This window comes from Betta splendens, chromosome 4, assembly GCF_900634795.4.
Source record: "Betta splendens chromosome 4, fBetSpl5.4, whole genome shotgun sequence".
Taxonomy (NCBI): Eukaryota; Metazoa; Chordata; class Actinopteri; order Anabantiformes; family Osphronemidae; genus Betta; species Betta splendens.
Genome location: NC_040884.2, coordinates 32,542,277 through 32,566,842, shown reverse-complemented (window position 1 = coordinate 32,566,842; position 24,566 = coordinate 32,542,277). Strand labels below are relative to the sequence as shown.

The 24,566-nt window shown below is 42.9% G+C and overlaps 1 protein-coding gene across 7 annotated transcripts in view; it reads left to right on the top strand.

The window, feature by feature from the left end:
• The window catches only part of LOC114853122 (inactive N-acetylated-alpha-linked acidic dipeptidase-like protein 2), a 539,927-nt gene that overhangs the window by 288,911 nt on the left and 226,450 nt on the right, over window positions 1-24,566 (top strand). For all 7 annotated transcript variants that reach the window (XM_055508329.1, XM_055508328.1, XM_029146091.3 and 4 more), the window contains one exon: window positions 20,233-20,352. In XM_055508329.1, the coding sequence (XP_055364304.1) occupies window positions 20,233-20,352 (120 nt within the window). The remainder of the gene's footprint in view (window positions 1-20,232; window positions 20,353-24,566) is intronic.

The following is a 24,566-nucleotide window of genomic DNA, read 5'->3' as shown; positions in this document are numbered from 1 at the left end:
TTCCTTGTGCGATGAATATGAAATATTTCTACCAAGCATAACTACCTTCGATGAGGTTCCTGGTGTGCCTTGTTTTCTATAAAGGTTGACCACTCTCTTTTTACATAACTGATAAATTCTTGATCATTGAGTAATGATGTATTAAATCTCCAATTCCTGCTTGGTGGTGTATACAGGAGTGAGAGAAGAAGGAGGTGGGGTGAAAAGAAAAACGTCAGGTGTCACAAAAACCAAAATCATCCATGTGCTGTTTTAAGGTCTGTACTGATTGCCAGTTCCTGTTGCTCACTGCTTTTCCTAGCCTGTCCAACTTTGGGTTAAATACTAAATTAAAGTCCCCTCCTACTATAAGTTTGGAACCAGAGTGAGCAGACAGTAATGTGAAGAAGCTTTAGGACCATACACATTAGCTATGCAATGTCTAATGTTTCCTATCAAAATATTAATGATTATATATCTTCCTTCTGGATCTACAATGGTATCGTTACGCGTAAAGTTAATCTTTTTATTCATCAGGATGGCAATCCCTCTTTGTTTAGAATTGTAACCGGCTAAGTAAGCATGTGGGAACTCTGCTGATGCCAGAGTGTAATCTATAGTTTTGGGAGTTTTTAAACAAGTTTTTTTAAACAAGTTTATGAGCTACAACGTTTTTTTGAGGCTTTGCTCACATTGTGCGGCAGCACCATGGCAGGTTAGTACTGTATACCCTAAGTGAGGCTGTGGGATACATATTTTATAGGGCTGGGCACGTTAACGTGTTAATCACGCGTTAACACAACAAAGACTTTGTTGAAGAAGATGTCTTATAGGATATTATCAATTTGAATCTTTTCCTAAAGGCGTAGTTTGTGGAAACAAGCCATTTACATTGACTTTGTCAATGTAACATTGTCTAGTTTCCTGTTTCATTCTGACCGCTTCCTGTTTAGTTCCTGAGCTCTGTTTAGCTTTACGTTTCACTTGAGCACCAACCTTTTGCCTGTCTGACAACGCCGTCCTTATTAAAACCTCATAAACTGATTCCTGCTTAACTTCAAATCCAATTGGATGTAAATGACAAAGTGGAAGGTAAGCTAGGGTAAAGGCTCAGGCTTCATTACGTGACTCAAAAAGCTCACTGATGCTTCATAAATGCTCATGTTTAAGCCTCAAAGCATAGGCTCTGACTAATGCAGGCGCTGTAGGTCTTGTCCTCACCTGCTCCTCCATCCTCTATCACCTCTCAGCTTAAGCCTTTTCACCCTCTTCCTCCCTGATTTAGATAAATCCCTTTTCTTTGTCTAGTGAAGTAGTAAAAACCCAAACTGTTCAGTAATTAGTCAGTTTAACTATGCTATGAATACATGCACACACAGTAAGAAGGCACGCATCCTCATTTAACACATGCTTCATGCCCTAATAAGTGCTTTTAGTGATAAAACGCAGCGATGAAGCACGTTAAAAGACAAAAGAAGAGGGTGTCAAATTAAAGAATGTGCTTAATTAAAAGGAAGGGAAACTAAGGGGAACAGAGGAGTAACTAAGGAAACCACTAAACCTTAAACGCTTCAATTGGAAAATTAGAAAGGAGCTCCATGAATGAATAAAGCAAACGGTGGCTGCCTTTGTCTGGGCTCCCTGCTGCTGAGTAGAGAAGAGTGACTGCCACTTCAAAAAAATAGGTTAAGGACAGTCTGACATTATCTGGTTGTGCTCACCTTCCTAAACTTACAAAGAGTCTGTGTGTGACTTGCCCCTAGGCAGCAGTTGACATCTTTAGTGACTGAGCCTCAGATTTGGATTGAATTTATTAGATTAGGAGCTTTACTTTTTCAGGAAGGATGTGCTGTTTAAAGTTGTGCCCTTTAGTGGAACGTCTTCAGGCCCCCTGCTGTCAGAAACAGAAGGACAAATGGGGTCACCCTCTGCTGCTCCCAGAATCACAACCAGGACTTTACATAATTACCTACTGTCGTTGAAGCAGAGGGCAAAGGCCAGTGGTCTGTCATGGGTCTGGCTACCGTCTCCCTGCTGGACCTGACCTAAGGATACGAAGATATGAGGGAGTCTTGGCCACATGTGAGATGTGGGTGATGCCACTACATGAAACGAGCTAAGTAATATACTGCGGATCTCACACTGTTTCTTTGATAGGCAACATACAGTATAAGAGGAGGGCTCAACATGAGGGTCCTGTTGTACATGGACAGCACTTCTAAATAGTTTCTAGTAGATATAATAGACATCACAAATTGCCAAGACACATACAGCTCTTGTGAGGCTGGAAAGGTCAGCACAGAGGTGGCAGTGATGAGGTGGGATCCATGCTTAAACAGTCCTGACAGCCTTGTTCTGGTCCTGGTACATAATCGCTCCTGCCTAAACATCCAGCCTCACGCCTCACTCTTCATCCTCCAGGTTTACCACCTGGTTGAACACTCACACACCAGCAGCCTCTGCTTCCATTTATAAACAGCATCTATTACAAGGCTGCGCTGAATTCACCCAGCAGTACCACTCTGGCTTTAAACGGGTGTGTACACTTGTGGATTCATAATCAAAGAGCAAACATTTGCAGGATTTGCCTCCTTTGTGTAAACTACCACCTTGTTGAAGTAATCTGCATCCTACAATTATTTGTTAATGAATGATTAATTGTGTCCCAACAGACTAAACAATAGAAGAAGCTCTTTCATGTTGATGCTCAGCATATTTGACTTTTCATGTATGTATGAAATAACATCATTTTAAAAGAATACTAAAGGCTGATTTTGTTACAGTCAGATGTGACCAAAAATAGATTTCCCTAATTTACTTTATAATTGATCAGTTTACAGCCAGGTTTTAAATTAGCACGGCACTAAAGCTGTCTAATCACTAAATATATTGAGTTACACTAATGAGATCTATAATTTCAGCACTTGAGATAATTTAAAAACTTATATTAGCATGTTTGTCTTCAAATAAACCCTCGCTGCTGTTAATATGAACTCGGCCCCTTTTACCAGAATGGTTTTTCTGCACTTTGAAGAGAAACTGTTTTTTCTCATTAATATGCAAATGCTAATGCAACACTGAAATCTAATAAAAAGCTCTGATGTCAGTGAGGACTCTGTGTAATTTGGCTGTCTGAATCAGAAGGACACACACATACAGGAAAACTGGCTTGTTTGTTACAGTTTTGCTTTACGTTGTTTGCCCTCATACTTAAAAGAAAAATTTCACAGATTTTCATTAGGGATTGACCAAAACGATCTTGAGTACTTTGTAAGAATGAGGGGACACTCAGATTCCTCCATATTTTCTATGGAGAGAAATTATCATTCATTCGTCCTCCAACACAGCCTGGCGGATTATTTGCCTTGGGCTCACAGACTACAACTAGTGCTTCCTGGTTTCCTCTGTACCTGCCCCAGCAACAGTCAGGCTGAGAGGGGGCAGGGCCAGCCTGCTTTGTCTGCTATTGTTTTATCGTACACATACCGCACTGATGGCCGAATGTCCCGCCGGACATTATTTAGAAGACAGCTAGTCCTTCAGCATGCACAGTCTCATATTTGTGACACAATCTAAAAGACATTGCTTCACATTTTTTGACAAAAGTTATATTATATAATATATAACATTGTGTTTGAATAAAGATATTTTTCTGAAGATGTTCTGCCGTTTTTTATTTTGAATCAAAGCAGACACTTGTTAGAAAGCCACAGATTCTTCATTTAAGATAAAATAATAGGATAAGATGAGGTTTGTTGATCCCGCTGTGGAGAAATTCAATTGCTGGAACAATATGGAGTCAAATTAGGGTCAGATTGGATCTGTGCATGCGTAAATCGATCTGTGCGTGCGCAAACCAATCTGTGTGTGCGTAACCAGATTTGTGCTTGTAGACTTAGTGGGGCTATACCATGCTTACACTTACAGTATAATTTGGCGCGTAAAATTATTCACAAATGGTGGCTAAATTTACAAATAATAAAACGTTTCTATCACGTTATGTAGCATGTTAGCTGACAGGCTATTAGCAATGCCATGCTATGTTATGTTACAGCTGGAGTTAAGATGGATATTTTCTAGTAACGCTACCGTTGTGATTCTGTGTGATCGTTTATCAGACCACAATAAACACATTTGCTTTAGGTGAGCATGTTTACTTTATCAATGCTTTTAAACAGCCTGATATGTAATGCAGTTGTTAGACAGGCTTGGATTTCAGTGCAGAATCACTGTGCTTCTTGCCGCACAACACCGGTCTACAAGGAGACAAACGCCCAGTGTTGCAGCACAATCTCTCAAGATGTCACTGATAGCAAAGACACAGGCAGAAAGCTTGGTCTGAGAAATCGTAAATGTTTATTTAGTTTGCAGCATTCACTTTCAATCGTCAGCTGAGACCTGCACTGCTCTGACTCTGCTTCGCTTCACCCACACTTCACTAGGAGGTGATAGACGCCCCTGATCGTTCACAGAAAACACGACACAAAACACACCTTAAACGCTACGCTCTCTCTATAGACTACTCTGTCGCAGAAAGCGCACGCACTAACACAGTGATCTCCAACCCCCGGGCCACCAGGCCACGGGCCGCAAAGAAAGAAAAAATAAGTTTTATTATTTTATTTTATTGTTACCCAAATGATGTTTTATTTTGAAAAGTGACCGGACCTTTATGTTACATCCGTCTCACTTGACGCACGTCAAGGTCACGACACCACACGTCACATGATACATCCAGCTAAATTTAATCCCAACCTAGCAAAATGAGCAGAAAAAAACTTCTTTAGATAGTTCCTTTTGCGAAGGAGAAACGGTCCAGTGAAGGGACAGAACCTGGACAGAACCTGCACCCACTAAAAAAGGGAAAGCTGCCTTTAACAGACAGTATCAAGAAACATATTCAAAATATGGATTTATTGCCACGGGCGATTCCCACGCATCAAACCCTCTGCGGTGACCGGCTCTCTAATGAAGCAATGAAGCCTTCAAAATTGGTTCGCCACTTGGAGAGCAAGCATCCCGTAGTAAAAGACAAGCCTTTGGAGTATTTTCAAAGGAAAAACGTGAAAATGAAGGGCAGAAGCAGTTACTGATGGCCACCATGTCAACAAATGCAAGTGCACTGAGAGCATCATATTTGGTGGCTAACCGTATTGCTAAGGCCAAGAAGCCATTTACTATTGGTGAAGACCTTATTCTACCTGCCTCCAAAGACATTTGTCATGAAATTCTAGGAGAGGCTGCTGTTAAAAGGATTGCAAAGGTGCCTCTTTCGGCGAGCACCGTCACTCGGTGCATTGAAGAAATAGCAGGGGACATGAGAGAGACACAGCTGTTGGAGAGAATCAATAATTCACTGTGGAATGCTCTCACAGATATTGACAACAATGCACTACTTCTTGTTTATGTGCGATATCTTTATCAGGAGGATACACACAAAGATATGTTGTGTGCACATTGCCAACTAAAACAACAGCTGCAGAACTATTCAAGTCGCTGAATGATTATATGTCAGGAAAACTAAAATGGTCCTTTTGTGTCGGCATATGCACAGATGGAACTGCTGCGATGACTGGACGGCTGTCTGGTTTAACTGCTCGGATCAGGAAGATTGCACCTGAATGCGAGTCTGCGCATTGTGTTATTCACAGGGAAATGCTGGCTAGCCGAAAAATGCCACAGGAGTTGAGCTGCGTACTGAATGATGTGGTTAAAGTCATCAACCACATTCAAGTACATACCCTTAATTCGCACCTGTTTGAACAGCTTTGTGAAGAGATGGATGCGGACCACAAACGCGTCCTTTTATACATCGAGATAAGATGGTTATCCCGAGGGAGATCGCTGGCCAGAGTATTTGAATTATGAGAGCACTGCAGAAGGTTACCGCTGGCGCTACACTTCACTGATGAGGAATGGATCGCAAAACTGGCTTATTTGTGCGACATATTCAACCTGCTCAATAAACTGAACTTGTCACTTCAAGGAAAAATGACAAATGTCTTCAAGTTAGCAGATAAAGTAGCCGCATTCAAAGCCAAATTGGATTTGTGGGGACGGTGTTGAGCAGAGGCGCATTTGGCATGTTTCATACACTGGCGGGGATTTTAGATGAGAATGAGCCTGCGCCTTCGTTCCTCCAGCTGGTGCACGAATACCTGTCCTTACTGTCATAAGAGTTTGAGCGCTATTGCCCAACCACAGAAGATCCAAGAACTGTCAAGGAATGGAACCGCAACCCATTTGTCAACAAACCAAGTAAATCCAGCATGTTGATGTGGGAAGAAGATCAACTGCTGGAGATCGCAAATGACAAGGGCCTTAAGCATCTGTTCGAGACATCAACTCTGCCGCTGTTCTGGATGAAAGTCATGGCAGAATACCCAGAGATCGTCATAACAGCACTAAAAACCATGCAGTGATGGCAACCAAAACCAAATTACGAAGCAGACTGGATTTAAGTAGCACACTTTGGGTATCAGTGTCTCCCATAACCCCAAAATGGGAGCGTCTTGTTGCAGCAAAACAAGCACAGGGCTCCTACTGATTCAGTGCTGCTGTGATAAGCGAGCATTTTCATGCACTTTGTTTTTGTGTTGTGTCTTATTTTGGAGGTACAGTGGCAGCACTTAAGTGTCAGCCCCCACCGTGGTTTGCTTTTGTGTCTGACGCATCAGCACCTTGTCTGCAATTCGTGAGGGCGTGTGTTACGTCCTTCTGGCCTGTAGATGGCGATTGACTCCCACTTTTGGTCCTACAACATCGTAGTTGAATGTGTCATATAGCCTCTTGTAGAAAAGCCTTGAAAGCTTTTCGTCCCGCGTTCGAGTCTCAGTGGGAGCACTCTTTCAATTTAAATAATTGGAAAAACAGCGTCTCTTCATTATCATTTAACCAACGAGATAACATTGTCGTAATATTTAGTGCATGGATCCCCAAGACTAATAACCGCTGGTCGCCTGTGGCGGACAATTATAGTATTTAGTATAGTATCATTCGATTTCGTGTTTCATTCAAGCGGCAGTCTGGAGCTCTCTGCTAAGACTGCTGCCCCGCGACCCATCCATGGTTGAGCTTTGATTAAAAATTAAAAGCAAAGGTAACGCGAGGACGACTTTTTGGTTTTTTGTTTTTTTTTTTCTTCTTCTTCTTTTTGAACGAAAAAACAGTTTTTAATCCAATTCCGTGTGTTTTTCTTAAAAAATATTTTTGCTTGGTTTATTGGTTTGTAAGGCGGTGCTTTGATTAAAATCTGTTTGCCGCTGATAGCAAGAAAAACGAGAAAGCCGGTGAAGGTGGATGGATGGGCGGATGGGAAATCAAAGTTTTGAAACGTACACGGGCCGAATAAGTCACATCAGCCACTCATTCAGTTACAATGACACGCACAGTCAAAACAAATTCTCGCTACATTTAGTGCGCCACTGCCCCGTTCCTCTCGTAGCCTGCATTTGCACATCCATACATTAGTGTATTGGTCACTCTCTGTCTGGACACATGACTCCGAAACACGTCACGTGTTTGTGTAAGAGTTTGATGTCTCCACCAAATTATAAGCAGAGGTAACGAGAGAACGACTTTTTATGTTTTCCGTTTCTTTAAACAATAAAAACATATTAACTCCAATTCCGTTTTTTACAAAATTCTTTTTTGTAAAAACCAAATATGTTTGCCTGGTTTATTGGTTTGTAAGGCGGTGTTTTGATTAAAATCCGTTTGCCGCTCATCACAAGAGAAACGAAAACGCCGGTGAAAGTGGTTGGATGGATGGATGGGAAATGAAAATGTTGAAACGTACACGGGTCGAATAAGTGCTCTCAGCCATTCAAATACAATGACACGCGCAGTCAAAACAAGTCAAACTGCAGTTCTGCAGACACAGAGTAAACGCGTAGGAACAAACATGTTGCTGTAATGCGTCGTTGTAGATCTGCTGATTTCTGCCGTCCTGTCAAAATTACGATCGACAACTGCTGTAAAACAAATTCCAATGAATATTACGGTTATTTACGTAAAATCTACGACTATTGGAAAACATTCATTAACAAGTTGTGGAAGTTTAAAACCTAAATAAGCGGCTGTAGTCGCAGATGGGCTGTGCTCTACGTCTTTACTTGGCCATGCGCATTCAAATTATATTAATTAAACCGCGACGCATAATCATGGTATTATGTGAAGTCAATATGTTGTTTCAGATGTTGGAGCGGTGGGTGTGTACATATTTTTAAGAGACGCCTTCTATTTAAAGACACGAAAAAGCTGAGGAGAATGAAAACAAGAACGTGTTGCTGCTGTGGCGCTGCCTGTTTTAAACCACACAGAACAATTATAACTGTGCAGTGAACAGAAAATAACTAAGCCATCAAGAAGTTGTTGCCCTTCACACTCCCCATGTTTGAGCACACAACAGATACTTAATAGTAAAAACTAAATAGTAAAATAGGTATGGTGTAATATATGTGTGTTACAGGTAGAAATGAACAGTCGGACCTCAGTTACGCTGTAGTGCTTTGGAGGCTTCTAATCAACGCTGCGCCACCTGGTGGTTAAAACGAAACTAGCGTCCTGATTTTTTCCGGCTGGCTGCAGGATTAAAAACCTTAAGTCGGCGACGCACTTGCTGCACCGTGTTGACACAACGGTACTGCAGTAGAAACGCTAGTTACTTTGAACTGCAACCCCTGTATGTTGAAACATTATCATAGCTACCAGAGTGTGTTGCACTCTGTTGCTCATGTAATGTTTTGTTGTTGGTGTGACGTTGCAAGGACATCGCTAATAAAGTTGCACATGATTACACAGTGGATTTACGTTCATTATTATTATTAATATAGAAAAAACACATCAGTTTTAATGCAGATCCTGTCATTTTATTTAGTTTTTATAAGCTACACCTTTAGATTGGGCCGTGAAAATATTGTCAGACATTAAACCGGTCTGCGGTACAGAAAAGGTAATGCTCTAACAGATAGCTAACGTAAACCAAGGCATTGACAGGGACAGGTAACAGGATATCACCCAGGTAAAACAACTCACCGGAAGTTAACGTGGTCACTCTTTCTTATAGAGGACCAGTTTACATTAGTTACGGTGCAGGTTGAAAGTGAATTCTACAAACTAAATAAACGGTTACAATTTCTCAGATCAAACTTTCTGCCCGTGTCTCTGGTATCTGTGACATCTTGAGAGATTCTGCATTTGGACACTGGACGTTTGTGTCAGGAAACGGCAGAGAGCGGACCCAAATGCACAGTGCCAGGACACGAGGTAGGTGGTGAAAAAATAAGGTTTATTCCAGTAATCGTTGTCACAAGCAGTCAAGGGAGAGCGTGGGATTAACGTACAAATGGAGCAGGCTTAATCGGGTCAGAGACAGGCGTGGGTCAATACCAGAAGGCTCAGATTTCCTAGTTTGAATCAGCAGGCTTAGACAGGTCCGGTAACAGGAAGAGTTCAGCAACAGAAACAAGAGTTTACAATTGGGATCAGGCGAGAATCGGTGGTCAGGAATACAGAACTGGATCGGAGCGGGGATAAGCTGAACGGGAAACCTGCTGGAACGCGTAGACATAGATTCACTAACGATCTGGTGGCTTAATGTGGTTACTGGTGGTCGTGAAATACCCAGGTGACTAATGTTTAATGCAAGACAGGTGCGAGTAATGACAACCGGAACGTGAAGCGGGAAATAACCAGATGAAAACAGAAACCGAAAGTACTACAAAATAAAACAGGAAACCAAAACATGACAAGTGAAAACAGAGTCCTTCAGAATAAAACAGGAAATAAAACCAAAACCTGACAGTTTGTCTTCTTGTAGACCAGAGTTGTGCGGCAAGAAGCACCGTGATTCTGCACTGAAATCCAAGCCTGTCTAACAACTGCATTACATATCAGGCTGTTTAAAAGCATTGTTAAAGTAAACATGCTCACCTAAAACTACTGCTTGATCTCCGCAAATCACAAGAGTAACGTCACACTTTATACACATGAATATGAGCCGCCATGTCTGTCTGATCATTGAATATAATTAAAGTCATCAGTCAGTGGACTAGCTTGTTGCTGCTTGTGGAGCGTTCAGGATCTGCTGTGCCACGTAAAAGGACTGCAACAACTTCCTTGTTCATTAGCCAATCAGAGCATTGAGGAAAATTAAGGTCACATTATTTTACTTGTAAATTTAGCCACGATTTGGATGTAATTTTAATGCCCCTAATTATAAGTGTAAGCATGGTATAACCCCACTAAGTCTACAAGTACAAATCTGGTTCTGTACACACAAATTGGTTTACGCACGCACAGATCAGTTTATGCACACGCAAATCTAATCTGACCCTAATTTGACTCCATAGAACAGCCACAAGATAGCAAAGAAATTGTGCAGGATTGCAGAAAAAAATGCATAAAAATAGTAATAATAATAAAAATAATAATAAGCAACATATAGAAATATTTTCAGCTCAAAAATAGTGTCAAAGATAAAGTGAACAAACAGCAGTGCATATTTAAGCCTGATGGACATCTACATTGTACAGTCCAACAGTGGTGGGGATGAAGGCTCTGCGGTACCGCTCCTTCCCACACTGTGGATGGATCAGTCTCCACTGAAGGAGCTGCTCAGAGTTCCCACAGTCTGGTACAGTGGGTGAGAGGAATTGTCCATGATACAGTAAATCTCACCCACCTCCTCCGCAGAGTCCAGTGGACATCCTAGGACAGAGTTGGGATGCATGGGAGCATGTTCTCCTGTCGGATCTCCCCACTGTCAGCAGTTTCGCTGTCAACTCATTGTGGAAGCCTTTCGGCTGTGACAGCTTCGTCCATTTTGAGTACTGTAACTTGTCTTTGCTGCACTCTGGATCATACAAATAACCCTGATTATCAGACTGTTCTGACACTATAGAACTTGTTGTCTTCTAAATAATCCAGAGAAGGTTGCCCGGCCATTGAATATTAGTGATGTACTGTAGGTGTATACGTGAAAAACAAGGGCGGAAAGAGCAGTTGTGCTCCAGCAGACTGGCCCCGCTCCCTTTCAACCTGGCCCCGCCCTCTCTCAGTCTTACCACTGCTGGGGCAGGTACAGAGGAAACCAGGTAATTTTTGAGTCCACGACAAACCATCTGCCAAGGCGTCTTACTGTATTAATAAATGATAACTTCTCTGCATAGAAATTATGGAGCAATCTGAGTGTCCCTTCATTCTTATTCAATGGCCTTCATTTTACCCGAGGTTATTTTGGTCAACCCCCATTAAAAATTGGTGACGTTTTCCTTTAAACCCTGTACATGTAGATGTTCTCCCTCCTCTCTATAACTGGACCATTCTTCAGAGAAGCCTTGTTGCACATTATTGGCATCATAATGTTTGTTGCTCTACCTTTTCATCCCAAACCATGTCAGTTGCAGGTCATGTAATGTAATAAATCAGTTAACCCACAGGTATGCGCTCAGCTCTGCTTCACAGTGGGAACCACAGAATCTAAAACCTTCCCTTTATATCCGTACAGCAATTGAAATCAAACATCTCCTGTTTGGATTCATTAAAACCTAAAGACTGTTTTTGTAATGACAGACCTTTTGACAGACATTTTTAGCTGTTTCCTGTAATTATATGTACAACAGGTGTAAAATCCCATAAAACATGCAACCCATAAAACAAGAAAAACTAGTGAAGGTGAACCTTGGACTGATGCATATGATACAAGATGTACACCACTGTCCTCAATGCATAAAAAACATTAATCAAAAATGAAATGTGCCAGTCTTATCTGCTGTATTAGCTACAGATTCCAGCATTTATAGTCAACTCATCTACAATATTTCATTCAGTCCCTGAAGGCGTCTCTGCTCATGGGCCTTTCCCCCAAGAGCCCAGACCCAAATACAGCACAGCAGCTGCAACACCAGCCTCCATGTAGTGACATGAGGCAAGATGAATGTGTTCTGATATACTCGTCTTGACCAGCCCTGAAAACACCCACTTCATGTGTTTTCCCATTGGGCAACACAGTGGTGCTGTGGTTAGAGAAGCAGGTTTGATTCCCACTGGCACATGACTCAGGCTACTTGTTCTCCTCTGGCCCGTGTGGGTTTTCCTCCTACAGCCCAGGCCATGCAGTCAGATTGAATGCCCTGCCTCCACTAGGTGGAACAGTGATTGGTGTCAGGAGACAGCTGAGCCTTGGGTCTGTTCTGGTTTGACTGTGGGCAGCATAGAGAAGATGTGATTGTATTTATTTGCAAAGAAATCATGTCAATAACTGGTTTGATTCAATAGATTCAGTCTGTGATTTGATGAGATTAACGTGTCTTGCATCTCCCTCACTGAGCGTGTTCCATTCACCTTATTTTTCGTTTACTGCTGTCTTTTGGAAGCACGGTTTGCAGAAGTTATTGAACTGGTTGAACTGGCTAAAGAAACACAGAGAAGTACACACGGCTTGACATCTAAATTATATGAATACATAATGATAAGGCACTTATTTATTAAGTCTGTGAGGTTGGAGAGCTAGAATGCCTCTTTTCTCAGGCACCTGCATTGACAACCTTTGTTCTACATAGGCTCCCTGCGTACTACATGTGGAAATGTATATTAGTTATGACTTATGTGAATCATATTGAGTACATATGTCTTATTTCCTCATGAAACTTCAGTCACATCATGTGGAGCAGGACTGCTATGGGCAAGTGTTGCAACGCAACACAGATGTGAATATGAATATGGCTCATGTTTCAGTGATTATGTGACTTTTTTCATATAAATGATAAAAGCTCTAGAATGATCATTACTCAGCTTGTATCTTGATGTGCTGTGTAGTCAAGTATTATATAACCGATTAAACCAGGCTTTACGTTTTGGTTTCACTGTGTAGACCTGTAGACACAGTAAAGCTGTTGAAAACTGGGCCATATTATAGGATGACTCTGCTGAACATTCAGTAGGAGTCCATCCTCTGCTTTATTTTATGTGCACTCTAAAATATGTCACGTAATATAGCTCACATATAATTGTAAATGAATTTCAGTCCAACCTCATTTAAGACCTGTGAGTCCACTGCATTATCTTTATGAAGCACTATAATAGCAATCAGAGTTTTATTTACTGCCCGTGAAATGATTGGTTCTGACATAATGATTATTGCAGCAAAGCACTGTTTCCGGCTGCAAAATAAATAAAGAAAGAAAGTGAAACAAAAGAAGCGGCGGCGTGAGGGCGGCGTGAGGGCGGCGTGAGGGCGGCGTGAGGGCGGCGTGAGGGCGGCGTTCTCTGCATCACACACAGGCTTGATGCTGTCACACCTGCTGGTTCATAAAGTTGCTGTCATCAAAGGAGCTTTTGGCCAACCTAAAAAACATCAATCAGCACGATATTAAGATAAAAGTAAAACAATGAAAATATACAGCATATAAGACTGAGGAGAATGGATGGTATTTAGTCGCATTATCATCCTTCTACCTGCAAAAGCTTACGTTTTGTCTTGGTTACAAGAAAACACAGCTCAGCAGGAGGAGGGAGCTCACAGCATCAGCCACAAAGAGGCCACTTACACTCTTAATTCCATTACCTCCATGAGATGAAATGATGAAGAAAAGGAAGAGAGATTGATCTGATCCCAGTGCGTGTACAGGTTCATCTGTGTTTCAGTTTGCCGTGTCTTGTACTGTTCCATGGCCCGCAGTTTAAATGGGAGACTTTTATGATGCAAATGCAGACAGGAGCGATAAATCTCTCTCATTCGCCTCTCCTGGGCTTTCCTGATGCAAAAGATCTGTTCTCTCTCTATCTTTCAGGCTGCCTCGCTCACTTGCACAATCAGACGCTCTCCCGCACATTCCCCCGCTTTTCACCACTGCAGCATCGCGTTACATTCGCCCTCAGGCCACATGAAAAATGAATCGGGTCCAGGTGATGCAGCGCGAGAGAGTGGAGTAGGGGGAGCGAGGGATCAAGAGAAAAGAGAGAGAAAGCAAGCGAGCGAGAGGGAGGGAGGGAGGCCCGGAAAGTAGCACTTTGACTTTCCTAAACAACTTTTAGGTCACTTCAATTTAGGATATCATGACACTCACTCTGTGTGGGAGGTACATACACACAAACACTCACGTAGAGAATATTAGGAGTCTATTGTGGTGCTATTCAATTTATAATGAAGATTATTATTTGCACTTTGACATTAAAGGAATGTTCAGTCACTGTCTAATATATCACTTCATCCTGTTCCTTCTAGAAACAATGTGCCGTTCTTTGTAAGTAAAGTGCTAAAATGCTGCTTCTACTGTTGTGACTCGCCATTCAAAATAGTGGGTCGAGCCGAAAACCAGATCTTAGATACGTTCTATGATAAATGAAAGCAGTAAAGTATAACTGATATGAAAATCAAAAACACTTCTGCAAAATGAACACAAAATAAACCAGGAGTACAAAACTCTAAGAAGGAGACTTAAATAAAACAAAAAACAATCTAAGTAAAACAAGGTCAGCAGAACAATCAGAAACAAAGGAGCCAAGGCTAAACTATCTAGCATTGCTAATACAGACAGATTTCACAGGTTGGATCCCTTACGGTAGAACTAGGCTTAGCACAAAACAGGCACTAATTCCCTGCACGTCTTACATGTAATACTTAGCGTGAGTAACCAAGGAAAACAAAGACGTGGTGCTTAAGAAAAGCAGATTGCACATCGATACAAAACAAGATCTTAACTAGGAGCATGTATAATTTGAGGACCAACATAAGGCAAAGACTGGCGACACAGGATAACAAACAAAGTGACTTCAGAGTTTAGCTCTTTAGCAGTATGGACATGGCCAGATTTCCCTGCATGCCAGAACTTGACTGGAGGCAACCTGAACTCTCTGCATGCGCTGTAGTATAGATCTTACAGCCTCATACCTTTGCTATGAGGGAATGCAACAGTGAGCTGGTACCTTTCATCTCGTTTGATATTGACCTTCAGTGAAGCTTCCTAATCTGGGTTTGATCAAACCCTAGTGAGTTCAGTTAGTCAGTCTCAGGGGTTCGGCGGAGGTCAAGACACAAGACAAGCTCCCAACTCATATGATCTGTGATTCTCTTAGCAATCATTGATCTCGCTACATTGCTTGGCCAATCTGTGCTGCAGGAAATTTGGCGCCAGTGTTGCCAGACATACAATAACTATCATATTTGTATGATAGTTTTGGGGTCTGTATAATCTAAGATATCGTAGAGCCAATAAACGATAGTCTTGATACTGCATTTCATCATGTTTTGATTTCATTTTGTTTGATCTGCACATCATCAGAAACTGTTTTCACTAGTAGCTGATTGACTCCTCCCACTGTCAATCACATCAGCAGCGCTGCTGATTGGTTTGATTATCTGCTCGTGTTTGCTTGCACAGTTGCAGCGCTCATCCAGCATTGCTGGATGCGAAAATAAGTGTTAGTTCAAAATTGAAGCAAACTAGTAAAACAAAATAAAACTTGGTGCAGAGACTGGTGAAAAAACAAAGCCGCTTCATCAGCTTTATCAGCCTGTATGTTTCAGGAATAGATTCAACCTGTTGAATGAGGACAAATCCTTATCCCGCTGCTGCGGTGTTCAAGTGGTGTTCAAGAAAACAGTATTATTATTAATTTTATATTAATATTAATTTAATATATTTTTTATTGTAGCGATGTTTTAGGTGATATTTGGTGATGTCACCTAAATATCACCAAAGTAGGTCATCATTTAAATTCAATTCAGTTTTATTTATATAGCACCAAATTACAACAAAGTTATCTCTAGGCACTTTACAAGGTAAGGTTTAAGACCTTACATAACTAAACCCAACAAATCCCACAGGAGGAGCCGAAGGAGTGACGTGGGACAGTCCTCAGGTGGACCCACCATCCTCAGGAGGAACCGTAGGGGGCCGGTGCAAAGTGGATTGGGCAGCAGTCGAAGGCGGGAGCCTAGGCGACCCAATCCCTGGATAACCAATCTGGCTATTAGGACATGGAATGTCACGTCACTGGGGGAGAAGGAACCTGAGCTTGTGCATGAGGTCGAGCGGTACCGGCTAGAAATAGTCGGGCTCACCTTCGCACACAGCCTGGGCTCTGGAACCCAACTCCTTGAGAGGGGATGGACCCTCTTCTACTCTGGAGTTGCCTGCAGTGAGAGGCGGCGGGCTGCTGTGGGCTTGCTCATAGCTCCCCAGCTTAGTCGCCATGTGTTGGAGTTTTCCCCGGTGGACGAGAGGGTCGCTTCCCTGCGCCTTCAGGTGGGGGATAGGTCACTGGCATTTGTGCTTACGGGCCAAACAGTTGTGTTGAGTACCCGGCCTTCTTGGGGTCTCTGGAGGGAGTGGTGGAAAGCGCTCCAACTGGGGACGCCATCGTTCTTCTGGGAGATTTCAATGCCCACGTGGGTAACGACAGTGATTGAAAGGAACGGCCTCCCGGATCTGAACCCGAATGGTGTTATGTTATTGGATTTCTGTTCATGTTTGAACATAAGGGTGTCCATCGGTGCACATGGCACCAGGGCAAAGGAGGGGGAAGCAGTCCTTTACCAACTCTGTTTTCAGTGGAGGTGGGGGGAGCTGTTGACCTCAACTGGGGATGTTATTGGACGGTGGAATGAGTACTTTGAGGATCTCCTTAACCCCTTCAACAAACCTTCTGCTGAGGAAGCAGAGGCAGGGCACTCAGAGGCAGACTTGCCCATCACCCAGGCTGAGTTCACCGAGGTGGTTTCTAAGCTCCTCAGTGGCAGAGCACCGGGGGGGATGAGATCCGTCCTGAGTACCTCAAGTCTCTGGATGTTGTGGGGCTGTCTTGGGTGACACACACAACATCCTGTGGGGGGTGCTCCGGGAGTATGGAGTCCAAGGCTCTTTGCTGAGGGCTGTTTGGTCTCTGTAAAACCGGAGCAGGAGCTTGGTTCGCATTGCTGGCAGTAAGTCAGACCTGTTGCATGTTGGACTTCGGCAGGCCTGCCCTTTGTCACCGGTTCTATTCATTATTTTTATGGACAGAATTTCTAGGCGCAGCCAGGGGCCGGAGGGGGTCTGGTTTGGGGACCACAGGATAGCATCTCTGCTTTTTGCAGATGATGTTGTCCATCCATCCATCCATCCATCCATCCATCCATCCATCCATCCATCCATCCATCCATCCATCCATCCATCCATCACTTATCCGGGGCCGGGTCGCGGGGGCAGCAGTCTAAGCAGAGAGTTCCAGACTTCCTTCTCCCTGGACACTTCCTCCAGCTCTTCCGGTGGAACCCTAAGACGTTCCCAGGCCAGCCGAGAGACATAGTCTCTCCAGTGTGTCCTGGGTCTTCCTCGGGGCCTCCTACCGGTGGGACATGCCCGGAACACCAGGAGGCATTCCAACCAGATGCCCGAGCCACCTCAACTGGCTCCTCTCGATGTGGAGGAGCAGCGACTCTACTCCAAGCATCTCTCGGGTGACAGAGCTCCTCACCTTATCTCTGAGGACCAAGCACAGAACCCTGTGGTACTCCATAGCTAATCCTTGTGCGAGTGGAGGATTCGTCATTAACATGAAAACACTGGAATCTGTTCAACAAATAAGATTTAAACCATCCCAGTGCTGTTCCTTTAATTCCGATGCTTTGTTCTAGTCTCTGTAATAGAATGTTGTGATCAATTGTATAAAATGCAGCACTAAGATCTAACAAGACAAGGACAGAAACTAGACCATTGTCTGAAGAGAAGATCATTAGTGACTCTAACCAGAGCTGTTTCTGTGCTATGATGTTTTATAAATCCTGAAAACCTTCATGCAGGTTATTCCCACTCAGGTGGTCAGATAATTGTTTAGCTACAATTTTTTTCAAGAATCTTAGAGATAAAGGGTGAATTTGAAATTGGCCAATAGTTGGTCCAAAGTAGGTTTTTCCAATAAAGATTTAACCACAGCCACCTTAAAAGCCTATGGTATATAGCCTATGTGTAAAGATTGGTTGATTTGATTTAATATGGACAAGCTGGTTAAAGGTAGAACTTCTTTAAGTAATCTGGTTGGGATTGGGTCTAAAAGACAAGTGGACGACTTGGAAGAGTTGATTTTTGAAGTTGAGAAGAGGCTCATGGACCTAGCGGGTGATTTCTGTTATTTGGAAGAAAAGGCTGATCAATCTTTTCTCTAATGGTGATCATTTTATTCGTAAAGTAGTTCATAAAGTCATTGCTGCTGAGATTTAAGGGGATAGGAGGCTCAACACAGCTATGACTCTTAGTCAGCCTGGTTTCAGTGCTGAAAAAAAAAACTGGGGCTTCAGACAATGGTCTAGTTTCTGTCCTTGTGCTGTTAGATCTTAGTGCTGCATTTTATACAATTGATCACAACATTCTATTACAGAGACTGGAACATAGAATCCGGATAAAAGGAACAGAATTGGGATGGTTTAAATCCTATTTGTTGAACAGATTCCAGTTTGTTCATGTTAATGACAAATCCTTCACATGCACTAGCTATGGAGTACCACAGGGTTCTGTGCTTGGTCCAATTCTGTTCAGTCTATACAGTACATGTCGCCTCTATGTGATATCATTGGGAACCTTGGTGTCATCTTTGACCAGGATCTCTCTTTTACATCATACATTAAACAAATCTCCAGAACCGCCTACTTTCACCTTAGAAATATAGCTAAAATCAGAAGCCTCCTCTCTCAGAAGGATGAGGAACTGATACATGCATTTGTTACCTCTAGGCTGGACTACTGTAACTCCTTACTCATAGGATGTCCTAACAGCTCTTTAAAAAGCAGCTAATTCAAAATGCTGCTGAGTTCTGACAGGACTTAAAAAGTGAGATAGGACTTAAAAAGAGACATCACATTTTTGTGCTCCCAGCAGAATGCTTTGTTCGCAGAGTGCTGGGCTAATTGTGGTTCCTAGAGAACTACTGGGTTTTCTAAATATACCCATTCCAACTAGAAGGTGGTCAAATGATCTGCTCGGCTAGCTGAGACCCTGAATCATCTGTGAACAGCTGCTTTTGTTAGGTAAAGAGGGCCATCACTGATGCACTCTAGGTGGTGGGTTGCATGGGCTTGCTGACCCTGCTCCTGTCTGCAAGGCTGCACAGTTCCTATGAGCACATGCATTTACATGTTGTATATGAATAACGAAGTTAACAAAATCTACATTTGAAAAAAAACTTTAAAGAGTCCCGTGTCTACATGAAAGCGGGCAGAACAACGTCCGTGTATGACGCTCTGCAATGACTTATTATGTGGTACAGGTGAAAGGGGAAATAACGAAGTAAACGGAATATAAAACCGAAACGCTTTCAAGCGTTTTTGGTTTATATTATATTTTTAATTGCTCATTTGTTAAAACTAGATGGGTGTACTGTCGTCTTTTCTGTAATTTTTGGTAACGTTTCAGTGAAATAATGTGTGAACTTTATTTAGTTTTTTTGTAAATAAGCAAAGCAGCAAAACTGTCTTATTGTATTGTTGATGTCTTTTATTGCTTCCTTCGGTGAGACCGCAACAATGATACTCGTCCTTTCACGTTGTAAATCCAAGCACATAGCGGTTGAACATTGTAACAGTGGATGTCACTCACAGACTCATAGGAACATGAGTAGGAACCCTGCTCTGCCTTGCAGGCAGCAAGCCCAAGCGTCCCACACCGCACAGTGCGTCGGTGATGGCCCTCTTTCCGTAACAAAAGCGGCTCTTGGCAGGGTGCCAGGGTGTGATTTGGTGCTATATAAATAAAATTAACCAATTCAGTATTGTAGTATTAAAAAAGGTCATGTCTTTGTGAAAAAATCTGTATGTTATTTTTGAGTTCATTCATAGTATGTTCTTTGAACACAATGATGTTAATGCTTTTCTATTTTGTAAACCGGTAAAACATATATCTATGTCTTGATTTTAAAAAAATCAAGTTTTATTTTTCAATAAAGAAGTGCATATGAAACTGGTGGGTTTTAAGTACCTCTGGCAAAGAACCACTGATTTAGAGGAACCTCCATCCAGGCTGGTCCAGTAGCTCCATGCCTCTACACTATAAAACTCTTGGTGCCGCTTTTCAGCTTTCCTACCTAAGAAATCGCTGTTTTACTATTGAAACACATACAACTGGTTTGTACCTGAGCAGCTGTTCTCAGCTTTCTGATGAGTCCGTCACCAGTCAGACAGAATCATACTGTAAGGTCATCCACACATTATACCTCACGCAGTGAACACAGATCCCACTGACAAATGTTTGAGTCTATGCCTGTGTTTGTCCTGACCAGGGCGAGGTGGTGGACGTCCAGTATGCCGGCTTGGATGACCTTAGAAGAGTCAAGTACAGCCTGAATCTCACCAGTCAGATAGCTGCTGTTAAGCTTGGCAAGGCACCTTTACTGTACAAGGTAAGAGCTGCATGATGCTGCTGCCCTGAATCACCAAGAGAAAATAACACTTGACACAGATTTACCTATTAACATAGTCCACAGGAGACAAAAATGTGCTTTTCCAATATATAACAAGGAATTGTATCAATTTCATGGGAGCTTCCAATACTGCATAAAGTATCTAGAAATAGCTCAGTACCCTTTAAAGACACTACACCCAGACAGCTGCATGGGAATGCAGCTGTCTGGGTGTAGGGTGTCGTGCGCTTTTGCATTTGGCTCAAATCAAGCATCACCACTTCTGTATTTTGGACATAAACATACAGTATTATACCTGCCTCTTCTGTTTGCACCTCTACGGAACAAAGGCCTTGAGGACTTGAGAAACAACTTTAGCAAAGCTTCCTTCTCCTTGGATGTGAGCCACTTTGAACTGTCAGCAGATTTCCTCTAAATGTGAAATATCTTCAAACATACAAATCCCCAGCCACTTAATTAAAGCCAAAACATCTACTTATGTGTTGGTTACTGGCACAGTCACCTTCAGCTTCCATTAAATATACAGTAATGCAAACATAGAAAGCAGAATGACAAGGAAGGACAAAATTAAAATGTTTCTGTAAATGGCTTCAAACATAAAGTAGTACATGTTCAGAGTAGAAACAACTACTGCTTCCACCTCTTTGAGTTGTGTTCTGTGTTCTCAATCAAACCAATTATTACTTTTAGGATAAATCTGAGCCCTGAATTAGTAGAAAAGTCAGCTTTATTGCCTATCTTAGCTTTATTATCACCATACAGTATGTGCAAGACATACTGAGCATTTATTTTTCGTTTCTCTCAAACCCATACCATATATGTACAACACTTTAAAGTACAGGAGAAGAATATTTTGTATGGCACGTAGACAAAGGCTGGTGGGCTTGCCACTGAATTTTGCCTCTGAATGTAAAGTTGGTATAAAATGGGAAGTAATGAGCCAAAACGAGAGTAAATGGAGGTTACCACAACAAGGAAAGGAAGTGTTTAAATAGGGGTCATTGTACTCGATTTGAATGGACACACTCAGACTTTTAAAAGTCCATTACAGCCGTCCATCTCTTGAGACTCCAGTAACAGGCCCATGCCCTATTTTCCTCCACGCCCACTATTTGTGACAAGTTTGATCATGTGTGCTTCAAAATGTCGGTGTGTGTTAGCCGCTGGGAGAAAATATCAGCCATTACAATTGAGTCAGGGACAGTGATTGATGAGCCGTGTGCTCCCACTAATGAGTGTGTGACGGTGACTGCAGGTACACATACAGCTGAACTCATGTTGGATGCATACATGTTTCAATCCTCGTAAGCCGTTTGGTGGCAGCTATTTTACAGGTAGGATCCAACGTGCAGCTGGTTTCAGATACCACACGTACAGTATAGAGCCACATGTCACAGTTGTTAATATCCACTCAGAGCAAACAGGGTCAACGCTACATGTGTCTCATTAAGCCACAATATGGCTAATATTACTTTCTTTTTCTATTGTGTCACTACGGCTTTTAACCCTGGCATTGAACAGACAACCAATTTTAACTCAAAATAAATCACTTAATTAATTGCATTAAAAAACTACAAAGAATGAGTGAATTGTGTTTTAAAAAGTTGGATAAGGTTCAAACCAGTATAGTAGTAAAGCACAGTATCTATGTTTAGCAATGACAGATGCTTCAATTATCAAAAACCTTTGCAAAAAGTATTTTCCTACCAGAGTGAAGACATTTTAACAAAGTGAGGACATTTTGACAAAAAATAAGAATAAGAAAACCTTTAATAGTCCCGCAGTAGGAAAATTACTTCTCACAACAGCAGTACAGATGAGCGAGAATACAGGTACAGAACAGTTTGTGTTGGCACAGTACAAAGCAGTACAGTACAGTTAGAGTGAGCATGAGGTCATTGCAGGGTTATTGCACAGTAATGGGTATAAGATTTGTGCCGGTAACAATATACATGATTGTTCACAGATTTACACAAATATTGTGCAGAGCAGGTTGCTACTGTATATAAACCACTGATGCAGTGGGTGAGTGACTGTGGTGGGATGTGGTCAACAGTTCTGATTATACAGTCTGACAGCAGCAGGTAGGAAGGATCTACGATATCTCTCCTTCGCACAGCGAGGGTGGATCAGTCTGCTACTGAAGCTGCTCTCCAGAGCAGACAGTGAGTCCTCCAGTGGGTGAGAGACCTGGTCCATGATGGATGTCATGGACCAGTCCACAAAGTTCTGAGTGAGTCCTCTGTACTCTGCATCGTCATCATCGGTGATCAGTCCGACGATCGCAGAGTCATCAGAGAACTTCTGCAGAACACAGCTGTCCGTGTTGTGTCTGAAGTCTGACGTGTAGAGGGTGAAAAGGAAGGGGGCCAGTACAGTCCCCTGTGGGGCCCCCACACTGCAGGTCAGAGTGTCAGACACACAGTACCATGTGAGGACATATCTTCTTTGAAGGCCTGTTTTGGGGGTTAAGATGTGATTTTAGGGGCTAAAGGTTAAAATTGAGTTTTGGTTTGGTTTGGAACCAGGGTTAGACATCTGTATTTAGTTGTGATGGTTAGGTGAATGAAATGGACACAGATGACTCTCCCCGCTTTGTCCATTGACTAGGCAGTTTGGTGTGGAGAGCCAGCGGCAATGTAGGTTCCGATGCATGTTCCCTGATACTTGAGTCACTTGGCTAGAGTAATGAAAGGTACATATACAAAGTGGAAGGCACAGAAATGAATTAAATGTACACATGCCTCTCCATGTTTCAGACTAGTTTCTTTTGGTTGGTTCTTTTATTGGTTAAGTTTAGAAGGACATGTATGTTGGGTTTTAATTGTTTCAATTGTGACTACATTTTATCAACTCTTCTGGTAAAACTAAAGCCTGAGGTTGGTGAGGCAGGTTTAGGCGAAAGACTGGGTCTATGTTGGATAAATGTTCTTCTGGAACTGGTTCCTAGGTTTTAGGGTTAGGCGTATAGATTTCTGTGGGCGTAGGGAAAAGCTCAGGTTGAAGTTAGTTGTTAGGCAGTATGTCAATGGTGTCAGGGGGCGTGCATGATGCAGGACCCACAAATACAGCCAGAGACAGTACTGGCTAGTATGACAGTTTAGTGACAAACAAATCCTCAAAACAGCAAGCAGACTCAGCGTCAGGTAGGCAATGATCATACGCGGGAGATCAAAAGACACAGGCGACGGTACCAACAGGGAACAGGCCAAGACAGGTAATGCATGACACAAAACAGGAACATACTTGCGCTGGTACGACTGACGAATGCTGGATTGAGGTGGGAACATGCTACGATCTGGCAGAGAACTGAAGTACGAGCTGGGAACTGAATACACTGAGATAATTACTAAACGGAAAGAGCTGACAGGGCACATGACTAGGAAAGTAAAGCGAGAACTAAAACAGGTAGAAACAAAACAGGAAATGTCAAAATAAACACAGGAAATGGCCCACAAGTTCAGACTGTGACAGACCCCCTCCCCCGGAACAGCACACAAAGTGCCCAGGGGTGAACAGTAGTCTCTGGGAGGTCGGCGCTGAGGCCAGCCACCTCCAGAACCCCACAGGGAATGAACCGCCCTGGATCCAGGAGAGTCGCGGCAGCCAGCGACAGAACAGGGCGCGTCCAGCGGCCCATAGGGAACAGTGCCTTCCTCCAAACGAACGCCAATCTGGGAAACCAGGGCTTTGAGGAGGTTGCCAACAAAGGAGGCAGCACCACCCTAGCATCAGGAGACGCCGAGGGAAAGGCCCCCAGTCCGACAGATGATCCCAGCGTAGTGCCTTGCCAGGCCGATGAGACACCAGAACCATATCCAGAAACAAGTGATGAACCAATGATGAGGACAGACGTGAGACCGGCACCAGAGACGGGAACAGACGAGGAGCCAGAACCAGAGATGAGGACAGACATGGACCCAGAACCAGAGCCAGAGATGAGGGCCGACGAGGAACTGGAACCAGAGGGGATGTGGTGCCAGGTTATCCGGAACTGAAGCAGATGTGATCGGTGCCGGGTTATCCGGAACTGAGGCAGACTTGGCTGGAGTGTGGTCACCAGGAACTGAAGCAGATGTGGCCGGAGCCGGACCACCAGGAACCGAAGCAGACGTGGTCAGTGCCAGGTCACCAGGAAGCTGTACCTGCACACAGAGAACCAGAGAGCACAGGGACCCCAGCTGGTGCTATCG